Source organism: Lissotriton vulgaris, unplaced genomic scaffold (genome assembly GCF_964263255.1).
Source record: "Lissotriton vulgaris unplaced genomic scaffold, aLisVul1.2 SCAFFOLD_4126, whole genome shotgun sequence".
Lineage (NCBI taxonomy): Eukaryota > Metazoa > Chordata > Amphibia > Caudata > Salamandridae > Lissotriton > Lissotriton vulgaris.
Window position 1 is genome coordinate 105,024 of NW_028254619.1, and position 12,646 is coordinate 117,669.

A 12,646-nucleotide genomic window follows, 5' to 3' on the forward strand; every position below is an offset into this window, starting at 1 on the left:
TCCCTCCCACCCACATTGCAGTGTTCACCTTCACCTAACAGGTAGTTAGCCATCTTCCCTGGGAGGGCTGTTTGGGGGTGGGAGGCCTGCACTACTACTCCCACCATGCCCCCTGCCCCACACCCCAGCACGATGGAGTACTCCCTCCCACCCAAAAGCATGTGGCAGCCATTGCAGTTTTCACCTTCACCTAACAGGTAGGTAGCCATCTTCTCTGGGAGGGCTGTCTGGGGGTGGGAATTCTGCACTACTATACCTACCATGACCCTGTCCCACACCTCAGCAGGATGGAGTACTCCCTCCCACCCACAAACAGTTGGAAGCCATTGCAGTGTTAACCTTCACCTAACAGGTAGGTAGCCATCTTCCCTGGGAGGGCTGTTTGGGGGTGGGAGGCCTGCACTACTACTCCCACCATACCCCCTGGACTACACCCCAGCAGGAGGGAGTATGCCCTCCCACCCACAAGAATGTGGCAGCCATTGCAGTGTTCACCTTCACCTAACAGGTAGGTTTCAATCTTCTCTGGGAGGGCTGTCTGGGGGTGGGAGGCCTGCACTACTACTCCTGCCATGCCCCCTGTCCCACAACCCAACAGGATGGAACACTCCCCCCACCCACAAGCATGTGGCAGCCATTGCAGTGTTCACCTTCACCTAACAGGTTATTATTATTATTTGGGTTTTGTAAAGCGCGTAGTAACCCGTAAGCATCCCATCGCTAAGATCAGGACAGTCAAGAGGGTGACAAAGGGAGGAGATCAAGGGAATAGGTGGGTTTTCAGAAGTTTTCTGAACCGAAGGTAGTCTGGTTCCATCCTTAGAGTACGGGGGAGAGTATTCCACAGGCGGGCTGCGTTCACAGAAAAGCGTCGTCCGCCAGTGCGTGCCCTCTTCACTCTGACAGTGGTGATAAGGTGTTCGTGGTCAGAGCGAAGGGATCTTGTGGCTTTGTAGGGCCTAATGAATTTGTTAAGGATGGGGGGGCCTTTATCCTGCAGGAGTTTATGGGACAGGCAGAGGGCCTTAAATTTGACTCGCTCTCTCACTGAGTTTAGGTGGGCGGTTGTTGGGCCCGAATTAGTGCAGCCCACATCAATGAGACTGAGGTCGACAGGGGGTAGGAAGGCATGAATTTTCTGGATTTTCTCATCAAAGAATTTGACCAGATTGATGCATTTCTCTTCCGAGGTGTTGGAGGTCAGGAAGTTTCTCTGGTCGCGGAACTGGAACTTTGAGTAATTCGTTTAAAATGATAAAGGTTTCCCTGGCGGAGCTGGATGAGTTTTTATCCTTTCCTCAAAGAATGTGCTCTTGGTATTGCGTAAGGCAATTTTGTAGTTTTTTAAGGAGGTGCGGAAGGCGACTTTTTTGTCTATGGATTTATACTTTCTCCATGCGCGCTCTGTTCTTTTGCACTCCTTGCGTAAGAGGTTAAGATCAGGAGTGTACCAGGGAGCCGGGTTCACTCTTTTGACTCGTTTTAGGGTGGTAGTTCTAGGGAGAAGATTGTCCAGTGAGTGGGTGAGCCAGGAGTTGAACTGACTATCCGCAGTGACTGGGTCGGAAGCAAAAGGGGGGTAGTGACCCTGAGCGTGGCAGCCCATTCTTCTGGCGAGACTTTGTGCCAGCGTCGCTCGGTAACCCGGGTTTTAGACGGAAGGGTAGGTGGGACAAAAAGAGGCCAGTGAATGGGTATCAAGAAATGGTCTGTCCAGGGTAGGGGAAAAGGGGAGTGGGTTTTGAGGTCAGAGATGTTGGTGAAAACGGGATCTAGAAGGTGTCCTTTGTCATGGGTGGGCTCTAGATTCACTAGTCGGATACCAAATGACATGAGGTCAAGGAGGAGTTCGGAGGCAGTTGTGTCCTTGGGGTCTAGTAGATGGAGGTTCAAGTCCCCCAGGATTAGAAAGTTAGGAGTAGTAGATGCCATCTGGGTGACTGTGTCAGCAAGAGCGCCAGGGAATTTGGCTGGGGCTCCCGGCGGGCGGTATATCAGTAGACCAGAGAGTGAGGTTGCAGAAGATATCTGTAAGGCAAAGTGGCAACTTTCGCAGTCGTCGATATTACCATCATTGGTTCTACAGGAGAATTGCTCTCTGCAGATTATTGCCAGGCCACCTCCTCTGCGGAGGGGTCTATTCTGAGCGTGGATTTGGTAACCAGGTGGTAGAGCATTGACAATGTCAGAGTCAGAGCAGGGGGTGAGCCACGTTTCCGTGAGGAACAGAATGTCAATGGCATGATCATGCACCAGGAGGTTGATTTCGTGGGAGTGTTTAGGAAGGGACCTACAATTGAGAAGGCCGAGCTGTAGGCCGTGGCAATGTGCGACAGTAGGCGCCGGATTGCAGAGGTCACAGTTAATATAAGGTTTTTCTCCTGAGTAGGTGTAGTTACACTTAGAGTTTTTCGGGGGGTTAAGTGCAAGGAGCCTGTCTCTGGTGTAGGTAAGTCGACCAGCAGGAGAATTGGGCATAGTGACTGGGCCTGGGGCCGGCTGGGCCCGGACGGGCCCAGACGGGCTTGCCTTAGGCACGCCCGCTGCGCCCGTCCGCTGCGCGTACGTGGAAAGCACATTACTTATAAGTGGGGTTGGGGGCGTGGCCTAGTGTGAGTGGGCGTGGCCTGCGCTCAGTCTGGGTAATGGCGCCAGAAGCGATTTACGCTCGCCCGGGGCAGCGTTTAACTCGGCTGCGTGGGGGGCCAAGGGTGAGAGGAGAAGCTCAGGAGAGCACTGGTCAGGTAGGCAAACAAGTATTTTTAAAAGTATCGAGTGACACAAATTATTAAAAACAGTTTACCGTACAACACAGAACAAACTCCCGGCTGTGCCTCAGGAGTGCCGCGATCTACAGGCGGGCTCTTAATCAGTCCATTTATGTAGTCGGGGGCGTGGCCTAGTGCGAGTGGGCATGGCCTGCGATCAGGCTGGGTAATGGCACCAGAAGCAATTTACGCTCGCCCGCGGCAGCGTTTAACTCGGCTGCGCGGGGGCCAAGGGTGAGAGGAGAAGCTCAGGAGAGCACTGGTCAGGTAGGCAAACAAGTATTTTTAAAAGTATCGAGTGACACAAATTATTAAAAACAGCTCACAGTACAACACAGAACAAACTCCCGGCTGTGCCTCAGGAGTGCTGCGATCTACAGGCGGGCTCTTAATCAGTCCGTTTATGTAGTCGGGGGCGTGGCCTAGTGCGAGTGGGCGTGGCCTGCAATCAGGCTGGGTAATGGCGCCAGAAGCAATTTACGCTCGCCCGCGGCAGCGTTTAACTCGGCTGCGCGGGGGGGCAAGGGTGAGAGGAGAAGCTCAGGAGAATACTGGTCAGGTAGGCAAACAAGTATTTTTAAAAGTATCGAGTGACACAAATTATTAAAAACAGCTTACAGTACAACACAGAACAAACTCCCGGTTGTGCCTCAGGAGTGCCGCGATCTACAGGCGGGCTCTTAATCAGTCCATTTATGTAGTTGGGGGCGTGGCCTAGTGCGAGTGGGCGTGGCCTGCGATCAGGCTGGGTAATGGCGCCAGAAGCAATTTACGTTCTCCCGCGGCAGCGTCCAACTTGGCCGCGCGGGGGGCCAAGGGCGAGAGGTAGGTAGCCATCTTCTCTGGGAGGGCTGTCTGGGGGTGGGAGGCCTGCACTATTACTCCCACCATGCCCCCTGCACCACACCCCAGCAGGATGGATCATTCCCTCCCACCCACAAGCATGTGGCAGCCATTGTAGTGTTCACCTTCACCTAACAGGTAGGTAGACCGTACGTGCACCCACACATTTGTCACTAATGAAATGCTGCCATATGGCAACAGCAGCCCTCTCATTGCACAAAAATACAGACATACTCTGCTTTACACGCACAGTAGGCACACAAGTTTCAAGTTTCAAGTTTAAAATTTGTATAGCGCACTACTCACCCAGAGGGTCTCAAGGCGCTTGAGGGAGGGGGGGAGCTTTACTTATCTAATATCCAAGTTTTTAGTTGTTTTCTGAAGGAGAGGTGGTTCTGTGTAAGGCGGAGGTGGGTAGGGAGAGAATTCCAAGTCTTGGCCGCTAAGTAGGAGAAGGATATTCCCCCCATGGTGGATCTTTGGATGCGTGGAATTGCGGCGCGGGCTTGATTGGACGATCGTAGTTGGCGGGTGGGGGTGTAAAAGGACAGGCGAGTGTGTTGAGGTATTCGGGTCCTATGTCGTAGAGGGCTTTGTGTGCGTGGGTGAGGAGACGGAACGTTATTCTCTTGTTGACAGGGAGCCAGTGGAGGTCTTTCAGGTGACCGGAAATGCGAGCTTGGCGGGGGATGTCTAGGATGAGTCTGGCTGAGGCGTTTTGGATGCGTTGGAGTTTTTTCTGTAGTTTGGCTGTAGTTCCGGTGTAAAGGGTGTTTCCGCAGTCCAGTCAGCTTGTGACCAGTGCATGGGTGACCGTCTTTCTCGTTTCGGTGGGGATCCAACAGAATATTTTTTGGAGCATACGTAGGATGTTGAAGCATGATGATGAGAGGGCGTTGACTTGTCTGGTCATCAAGAGGGAGGAATCCAAGATGAAGCCCAGGTTACGTGCGTGGTCCGTTGGTATGGGTGTGGTTCCCAGGGCCGGTGGCCACCATGAGTCGTCCCAGGCGGAGGGGGATGATCCTAAGATGAGGACTTCCGTTTTGTCCGAGTTCAGTTTTAAACTGCTGTTCTTCATCCACTCGGCTACTTCTTTCATCCCTTCGTGTAGGTTGGTTTTGGCGGTGTTTTGGTAAGCAAAGGGAACTGTCACAGGTACCAAAGAGTCACACACCAATGTGTACATGCACAATGAAGACTGGGCACAACCATGCACAGCACACACTGATGAGTGCTTTGCCATGTGGCCCAATCAGCAAGGACCATTTTAATATTTAGGAAGCATGTGTAGGCATATGAATCAAAATATGACATGACATGAAAAAGTCAGGCAGTACAATACAATGCCCAGTCCATGGCCAGATGTGACGTCTGCCAGGTCAGACGAAACAACAAGGAGACAACATTGACAAGATGTTGCGCTGGTCCCTACATGGCAACAGGTCCCGGTGAACATGATTCCATTACAATTTGCATGGTATGCATTGATACCTCACAACATGTACAAGTAATGTATGTACCTCTGCATCATGTTAGGAGGCACAGTAGTGCACATAGAAAATGATGTGATGATCTGTCAATTGTGTAGTGTACAGACAGTGGATGACACACAGCTAACAGAATGCCTACAGAGTGCACAACAATGACCATTCCCCATCTAATCCACAGGTGACCAAGAACTGACTGCTGAGGACAACACCAACGAGCAGCAGAGCCAGTCTCCCCCCGTACATGGATTCTCAGATGTAGACTCCCAGTATTTTCAGGTCGATGAGCTTGAGGCCCGCCCATCTGGTGTGCCAGGGAGCAACAGGTCCCAAGACCCCATCCTCCTCACCACTACGTCTGCGGCAACACTAACTGCACAGCAGACCCCCGCTGTTACGTCCTGTGCTCCCACCGTCACCACCACCACCAGTGCAACCTGCAACACCCCCCCTGTCCCAGGGGATGTCCACCCCACACCAACAACTGAGGATGGCAGGGAGAGTGTGCAGGGACCCACAGTGGTGAGTCGACAGGTCAGTGGCAGCGGGGCAGGTGGGAGGGCCAGGTTCACCCTCAGATACCAGGAGACTGGGTCCCCATCCCTAGAACACATCACCAGAGTCCTTGGGGCATATGAACAGGCCCAGGGACAAACTGGCCGGTCGGATGATCTTTTAAGCAAGCTCATCCTGCTGATGGGGTCCAACCACACACGCATTGGACAAATGGTGGACCTCATGGGCCAGCAAGTGGCGTTACTGAGAGACAAGCCTGAGTCCCAACCAACAACTCCACCCCCCTCTGTTTTGCCGCAGCATGACAGTTCACCAGCCTCCCCTGCGGCCACGGAGAGGGGTGAGTCCTCAGACGCTACTGGCACCACAGTAGGATCCACCCCAGCAAAGTGACCAAGGGGCCGCCCGAAGAAGAGCCTGGGAGTCTCTGGAGGCAAAGCACTAGCCAAGCGCCAGTCACGGAGCCAGCCCTGATGGACACCCTCTTCCCCACTGCATTGACTGTTTGGACTGTCCTTTCTCACACTGCCTTGTGAATGGCACCTGTCTGTTGGACTGGGTCACCACATCAAAGTGGTATCCACTGAGGTTCCGTGACGATTTGAACCCGTGTTTTCACTATTGTCGGAAATACATAATATTGGTATCAGCGAACCGCAAATGATCCATTTAGCATATCCTGGTGTTTTCGCTACGCTACGAGCAAGAGTACTCCTGTAACAAACACATTTCTGATCTACCCATGGCATCCATCTTAGATCATGGTGGCCATTTTGTGTTTCTTGCCCTCACATACGCAATAACCTCTGATCACTTCATTTCAATTAAGGACATGTAGCCTTAGCCGGAGATTCACCTCTCTAATGACACGTGCACCTTAGACCAGAACACGCTGTAGCTGCATGACTCGACAAAGGCTGCCTCCTCTGCCCGAGGCCAGTCCTGCTGAACTGGTCCTCATGTCCGTTGGCCTGATCACGATTAAGCGGCCGAAGCCGGTAGCCTTGCCCATTTACAACCCACAAACATCCCTTATCCTACTTTTCCTATCTTCCACACCTGGCTCCGTTCTTTTCTTTCTGAATCTTTATTAGGGGGAGGTAACGAAATTTACGATGAGGCGGTCCGGGTCCTGAATGAAAAGTTGACATGAAATTATGATGGAAAAGTGGGAACCTCTCATTCGTAATGTTGTATCATCAGATATGGTCGACGATTCCTGTGCAACGCCAAATATTTATTGTTTAGGACACAAAGGTTTGGGAATGTAGTAACATGTGAAGAATTTGCCCGAAGCCCAATTTTCAGTATATAAGGAGCAGCCCTCTTTGTACAAATCGAACAGGCTCCTAGACACTGCCCATGCGTAGTTTCTGTGACTTCTGTGTCCCTGCAGTAATAAACCTTTGGTCTTTGACGCCACCATCGAGAAGCCCGTGTTTCTGTTTATTTGTGCACCAAGACAGGTGGAACTCCGGGGTCTTCGGGTGTTGTTCCCTGACACCTCTGGACGGAACCAAAAAGTCCAGAACTCCAATTGGCGCCCAACGTGGGGCGACGTCATTCGGTACCGGTCCAAAAGCCTGAAGAGTTCGAGAAGCTTCGTGTGAAGATTCCTGAGGGAGGCGCCCCACTTCATCGATCCCGGCATATCGCAAAAGTGGCCCGACGTTCTCTTCCACGAGGGTTCCCGTTCAGGACGGCTGCAGTGGTCCGTTGCCTTGACCGTCGCCCTGTCTTGGACCCGAGGTGCAGTCCTTAGTACGGCGAAACGAGACGGGTTTCTCCTTGGTGACGTCTTCAGTGCCTCAGTTAAGTATTTAGTGGTTGCTAGCTGGTTACTTCGTGAGGGTTGTTAAAATCCTTTTTGGTTCTTGGTTTGGTTTGGTTTCGTAAGATTGTCACTGGTTGTTCTGGTTACGATAATCTATTTGGTTTGGTTTGGGTATCGATACATCAGTTCGTTTTTGGTAGGCCTAAGTTCTTGGTTCAGGTGCACATATTTGTTTCTTGTTTTGTTCGTTCTGTGTTCCGGATTGCAAAATGGTAAGTCGGAGAAATTGTATGTTGTCTTGTTTTGGTTGCAACAGTGATTCACGATTGGAGGACTCATGTCTGGTTCCTCCGATTGGGACTCCCCTGTATGATCTTTACTGTAAGCATGGTGTGGGTCCTATATCTTATAATGAGGTTTGGGTCCGCTACACGGAAAAGGACGGTGTCCTTAGTTGGCCACTGCATGGTAGTTTTGAACCCGAAATCCTTGATGATTTAGAAGCGAAATTGTTTAGGAAGAAAGCCCGGCCGGCAATGTTTGATTCTTTCCGTTACTGGCGAAAAGAATCTAAACAGAGAGAGATTAATGTTGCTACCTTAGATGTCGACACGGTTTCATGTGCTGAAATACTTGGGATATCGATCAGACATGACTCAGGCCACTGCCTCCCGAGCCTAATCTGCTATAGGACTCCGGGACATATCAACGCAACACAACAGCAGGAATTGATTGTCGTCATCAACAACATATCAATCTCACACAGCAAACTACTGGTACTAGGAGATTTCAATCTTTGGGATAATGACCAACTACACACGGCCTTCCACAATATCACCCACTCTTGGGAAAACTTAGGGCTGAAACAGTGGATAACTACCCCCACACATAAACAGGGAAATACACTGGATCTAATATTTGCTGCAGAGGATCTTATTACAATAAGAACAACGCTCCCAGTAGATTGGTCAGACCATCACCTCCTACTTTTCAACATTCACACCTTGACTAATACAGGACCTACTAATACACAGAGCAGATCCTTTATTGGACGCGATTGGAAAGGCCTGCTAAAAAGGAAAGAGAAAGGAAAGTTCAATCTCCATCACATTGGGAATTCGTTCAACCCAGAGAACGACATCACCACTAACTATCTCACGTTGTGTAAAGAAGTAACCAAAAAGCTCGACGATACTGTACCCCTGAAAGTAATCAGGAAAAGAGGAAGACCCTCCGCGCCCTGGTACACGGATAACCTGAAGGCACTGAAAAGAGCCTGTAAAAACGCCGAAAGGATGTGGAGAAAAAATTACTCGGAGCCGGAGAAACTGATATGGAGACAAACCATTGTAAGATATAAAAAAGATATCATCGCAGCCAAAGCAAACTATTTCGCCGACTTACTACTCCACAGCTCTAATAAGTCCCGTGACACTTTCAGGATAATCAGAGAGTTATCCAATCCGGATTGTGCGAACAGTCAAATTAAGCCCTCACAAGAATTATGCGATGACTTAGCTTCCTTCTTTCAGGAAAAAATCACTAAAATCATTGAGGGAATGAAGGGTGCTTCCATCTCCTCTGAGCAGGATAATAGTAACCCCGAGAATAGGGAGAAGAGCGAAGACAACGCAGGACGACCCAACCCAAAGGCTACCTTAGAAAATTTTAAAGTCCTTACAGAACAAGACTTCACAAAAACTGCTCTTAATACAACCTCAGGGTCCCCTTTGGACCCTTTGCCTCACAAAATAGTAAAGGAGTTCAGGGATGACCTTTTCCCAGTATTGCAACAGCTTTGCAATCAATCCCTCATTTCTGGCACAGTACCAAAAGAATGGAAATTGGCGGTTGTTACCCCCCTATTAAAGAAACCTAATCTAGACCCGAACTGCAAAAAAAACTTCCGTCCTATATCGCTCCTGCCATACCCTATAAAGATCATAGAGCGGTGGGTCAGCAGATCCCTTGCCCTCTTCCTAGAAACCAACAACATCCTGGAAGAGGAGCAATTCGGTTTCAGACCAGCTCACGGAACCGAGTCAGCTCTGCTGACAGTTCTGGATGACCTGCGCATGAGGGCGGACAGGGGGGAATCAGCAATCCTAATTCTGCTGGACCTGTCCGCCGCATTCGATACGGTGAGCCACGACATCCTGCTGACAAGACTAAAAAACATTGGAATCGGCGGAGTGGCGCTCGATTGGTTTCACTCCTATTTAAAAGACAGATGGCAGGCAGTAGCCATCCCCCCATATCAGTCGGAATTTGTTAAAGTCCCACATGGCGTCCCACAAGGGTCCGCAATCAGTCCGATACTTTTTAATATATATATGCAACCCCTGTTGGGCATTATCAAGGCCCACGGTATTAGCGTGATCAACTATGCGGACGACACGCAGCTGATGATTTCCCTTGATGGTGCCCAGGCCAACTCACTCACGGCTTTCCATACCTGCATGGCAGAAATGACACTCTGGCTAAACCAGAACTCACTACAATTTAATAGTGATAAAACGGAAATAATGCACTGCGCAGTTGGCAGAATTACCAGAAGTCTACCCACCGATTTCTGGCCCTTGGACTCGGGGGAGTCATTAACCCCAGTGAAATCAGTGAAGAATCTCGGAGTCAGCTTTAACGACTGTCTGAGCTTAGAGACCAATGTCAACAAGCAGATGAGTAGCTGCTTTGCTTTAATGAGAGGACTGCGAAAGCTGCTACCCCTCGTACCAGCGCAGGTCAGAACCACCATAGTTAGGAGCACCATTCTCAGCCGCCTGGATTACTGTAATGCTCTGCTTCTGGAATCCCCGGCCTATTTGATCTCCAGACTGCAAAGCATCCAGGCGGCAGCAGCGAAGCTGGCACTCTCCCGAGAGCGAAGATCCTCCACCACCCTCGCTCTAGCCGATCTTCACTGGCTACCTGTACATCAAAGGATCTGCTTTAAATCCCTCTGCATTGTCTTTAGGGCAGTACACGGAATGGGCCCCCGACCACTTCAAAAGAAATTCAAATGGTATATACCCACACGGTCCCTCCGTTCCTCATCTTCCAACCTGATAAGCATACCCAGGATCAGGAAAGCCACTTATGGTGGCAGAGCTTTCAGCATAGCCGCAGCCCATCTGTGGAACAAATTGCCTATCGACATCAGGAAAACAGACGAACTGATGGCTTTCCGTAAAAAGGTGAAAACATGGCTCTTCCCCAAAGTTTAATCTCACCAGAACTTTATACTATCCCCCTCCTCTGATGCACAGTATTTTCAGCAATATGTACACAGCGCCAGGATGCCCGTAGGGTTGCAGAAGCGCTCTACAAATGCTATAAATAAATAAATATAAATAAAATTAAGAGGTTGAAGAAAGAACAGAAAGAGCAAGAAGAGTTGACTTTAGAACAGGCGGCTAAGCAGCTGCAAGTTAACGAATCTGAGAAAGCCATAGAGGTGGCCATTAGAGAGCATAATTTAGCGATTGACAAGTGCTATCCTGCCTTGCCATCGAAAACAACTAAGATACTGGAGGACCCCGAAAACGATCCTCTGTTGTCTTACTTGTTACGGTCACCTCCACCGTATGCACAAGGTGCTACGGCTCCACCTGTACCGAATGTTCAATTGCCGGTTGCTGGACAACCTGGTATTCCTGCTCCTGCCCCTCAGAATCAAGCTCCTGTACCCCCTGTGGTCAATGTGAATGTTCCTACGGCACCTCCTCTTCCTGGGTTGCCGACTTCTTTACCTATACCTATGTCACTTACACCTACTGTTCCACAAGCTATCTTCCTCGATACTCCTACTGTCCCGCTATCTATTCCAACTGCTACTGTGTTCTCTGCATCTGCCAGTATGTTGACTCCGCTCTCTGTTCGTCGAAGAATCACTGATTCTGTCTCTAGCATTCTGTCTCCTCTCTATAAAACTTTAGTTAAGACTCCTACTTCTGACTCTGTACAAAGACGTAGTCAGCTTCCAAGTACTGAGGAACGGGGAATATTAGATTCCACGGCTCTCAGATGGATTTCGAAGAGTAGGAGATATAGCACGAGAGATGTACTAGATACATTTATGCAGTGGAATGAACCAACGCAACGTTATGTTTTTGACGAGATGTGCTCTCTTTTACGTGAGGAACTAGAAGAAGATGACTCTGAATCGAATTTAGAAGAATTAATTAAGGTTCAGAAAGAGTTTGCTGCAGGAATGATAGTAGGTAAAAAAATAAAAGAAGCGATGGAACTGATTTTAAGTTACAGAAATGATCCATCACTTCGTTCACCGAGAGATTTAGAGAAAAGTAGTATGAAGCTGAATCGCCAATATCCAATGAGGGAGGTTCCTCCAATTTGGCGCGAAGCTGTGCAAGCTGATGCTATTAAAGGTATTCCAGCCGCTCCGGCGCAATTCCAGAGAGTGTGGATACACATTCCGTGGAAGCGAGCCGAACTGTTAGCAGTAAAGCAGGCCTTGCCAGACCCGCGTAAGAATCCTGCTGGATACTATAAGGAATTAGCACAGACAGTAGAGGCCTGTGTTATGAATCTGGCGGACATCGACATGTTATTTGGGAATGTAGTTCCGCAACCAATTTGGGCTAAAATACGTAAAGAGAATCATCCAGTTGCCCTAGGTGGTGATTGGGCAGCTATCATTGCAGCGGATGGTCAGCAAATAGGTGGTTCCAAACCCGAACCTCTAATTGCTAATCTTCCAGGTAGGATAATCGACTTAATGAAGACTCTGATGCCCGCATTGCGTGTTAATTGGGACAAGTTGTCCGCATGCAGGCAAAAGAAAGACGAAAGTGTCTCCGACTTTTTCACGAGGTTCGAAGAGACTTTTATAGATCATAGTGGTCAGGATATGAGCACAGAGGGAGGACAGAGACTGTTTGTCGATAAATTCGTACATAATTTGTTACCTGAACTATGCAATAAATTAAAAGATTCCGAGAGTGCGTGGGCTGTTTCTACAACTGCGCAAATACTTGCAACTGCACAGTATTATGAAAATAGGGATAAAGAAGAGAAAGAGAAATCAGATAAGAAAACGAAAGATTTAAAGACTAAAGTCCTTTTGCAACAGGCGTATCCGCCTCGCATGAATCAGACTAATACGCAGCAAGGATCGTATCAAAGGACAGATTATAGTTCACCAAGACCTCAATATCAGAGGAATCAGTGTGCGTATTGTAAGAAAGAAGGTCATTATAAAAATGAGTGTCCAGTCCTAGCGCAAAATAATGCAG

General features: G+C 49.3%; 1 protein-coding gene across 1 annotated transcript; it reads left to right on the plus strand.

The window, feature by feature from the left end:
- Positions 1-7,486: 7,486 nt before the first annotated feature.
- Positions 7,487-12,303, plus strand: LOC147659490 (uncharacterized; the record flags this gene model as incomplete). The annotated part of the gene is made up of 2 exons (XM_086951705.1): positions 7,487-7,981; positions 10,753-12,303. Coding segments are annotated over exons 1-2 (1,872 nt in total), but the record flags the coding sequence as incomplete, so codon positions are not given.
- Between the last annotated feature and the right edge of the window lie 343 nt (positions 12,304-12,646).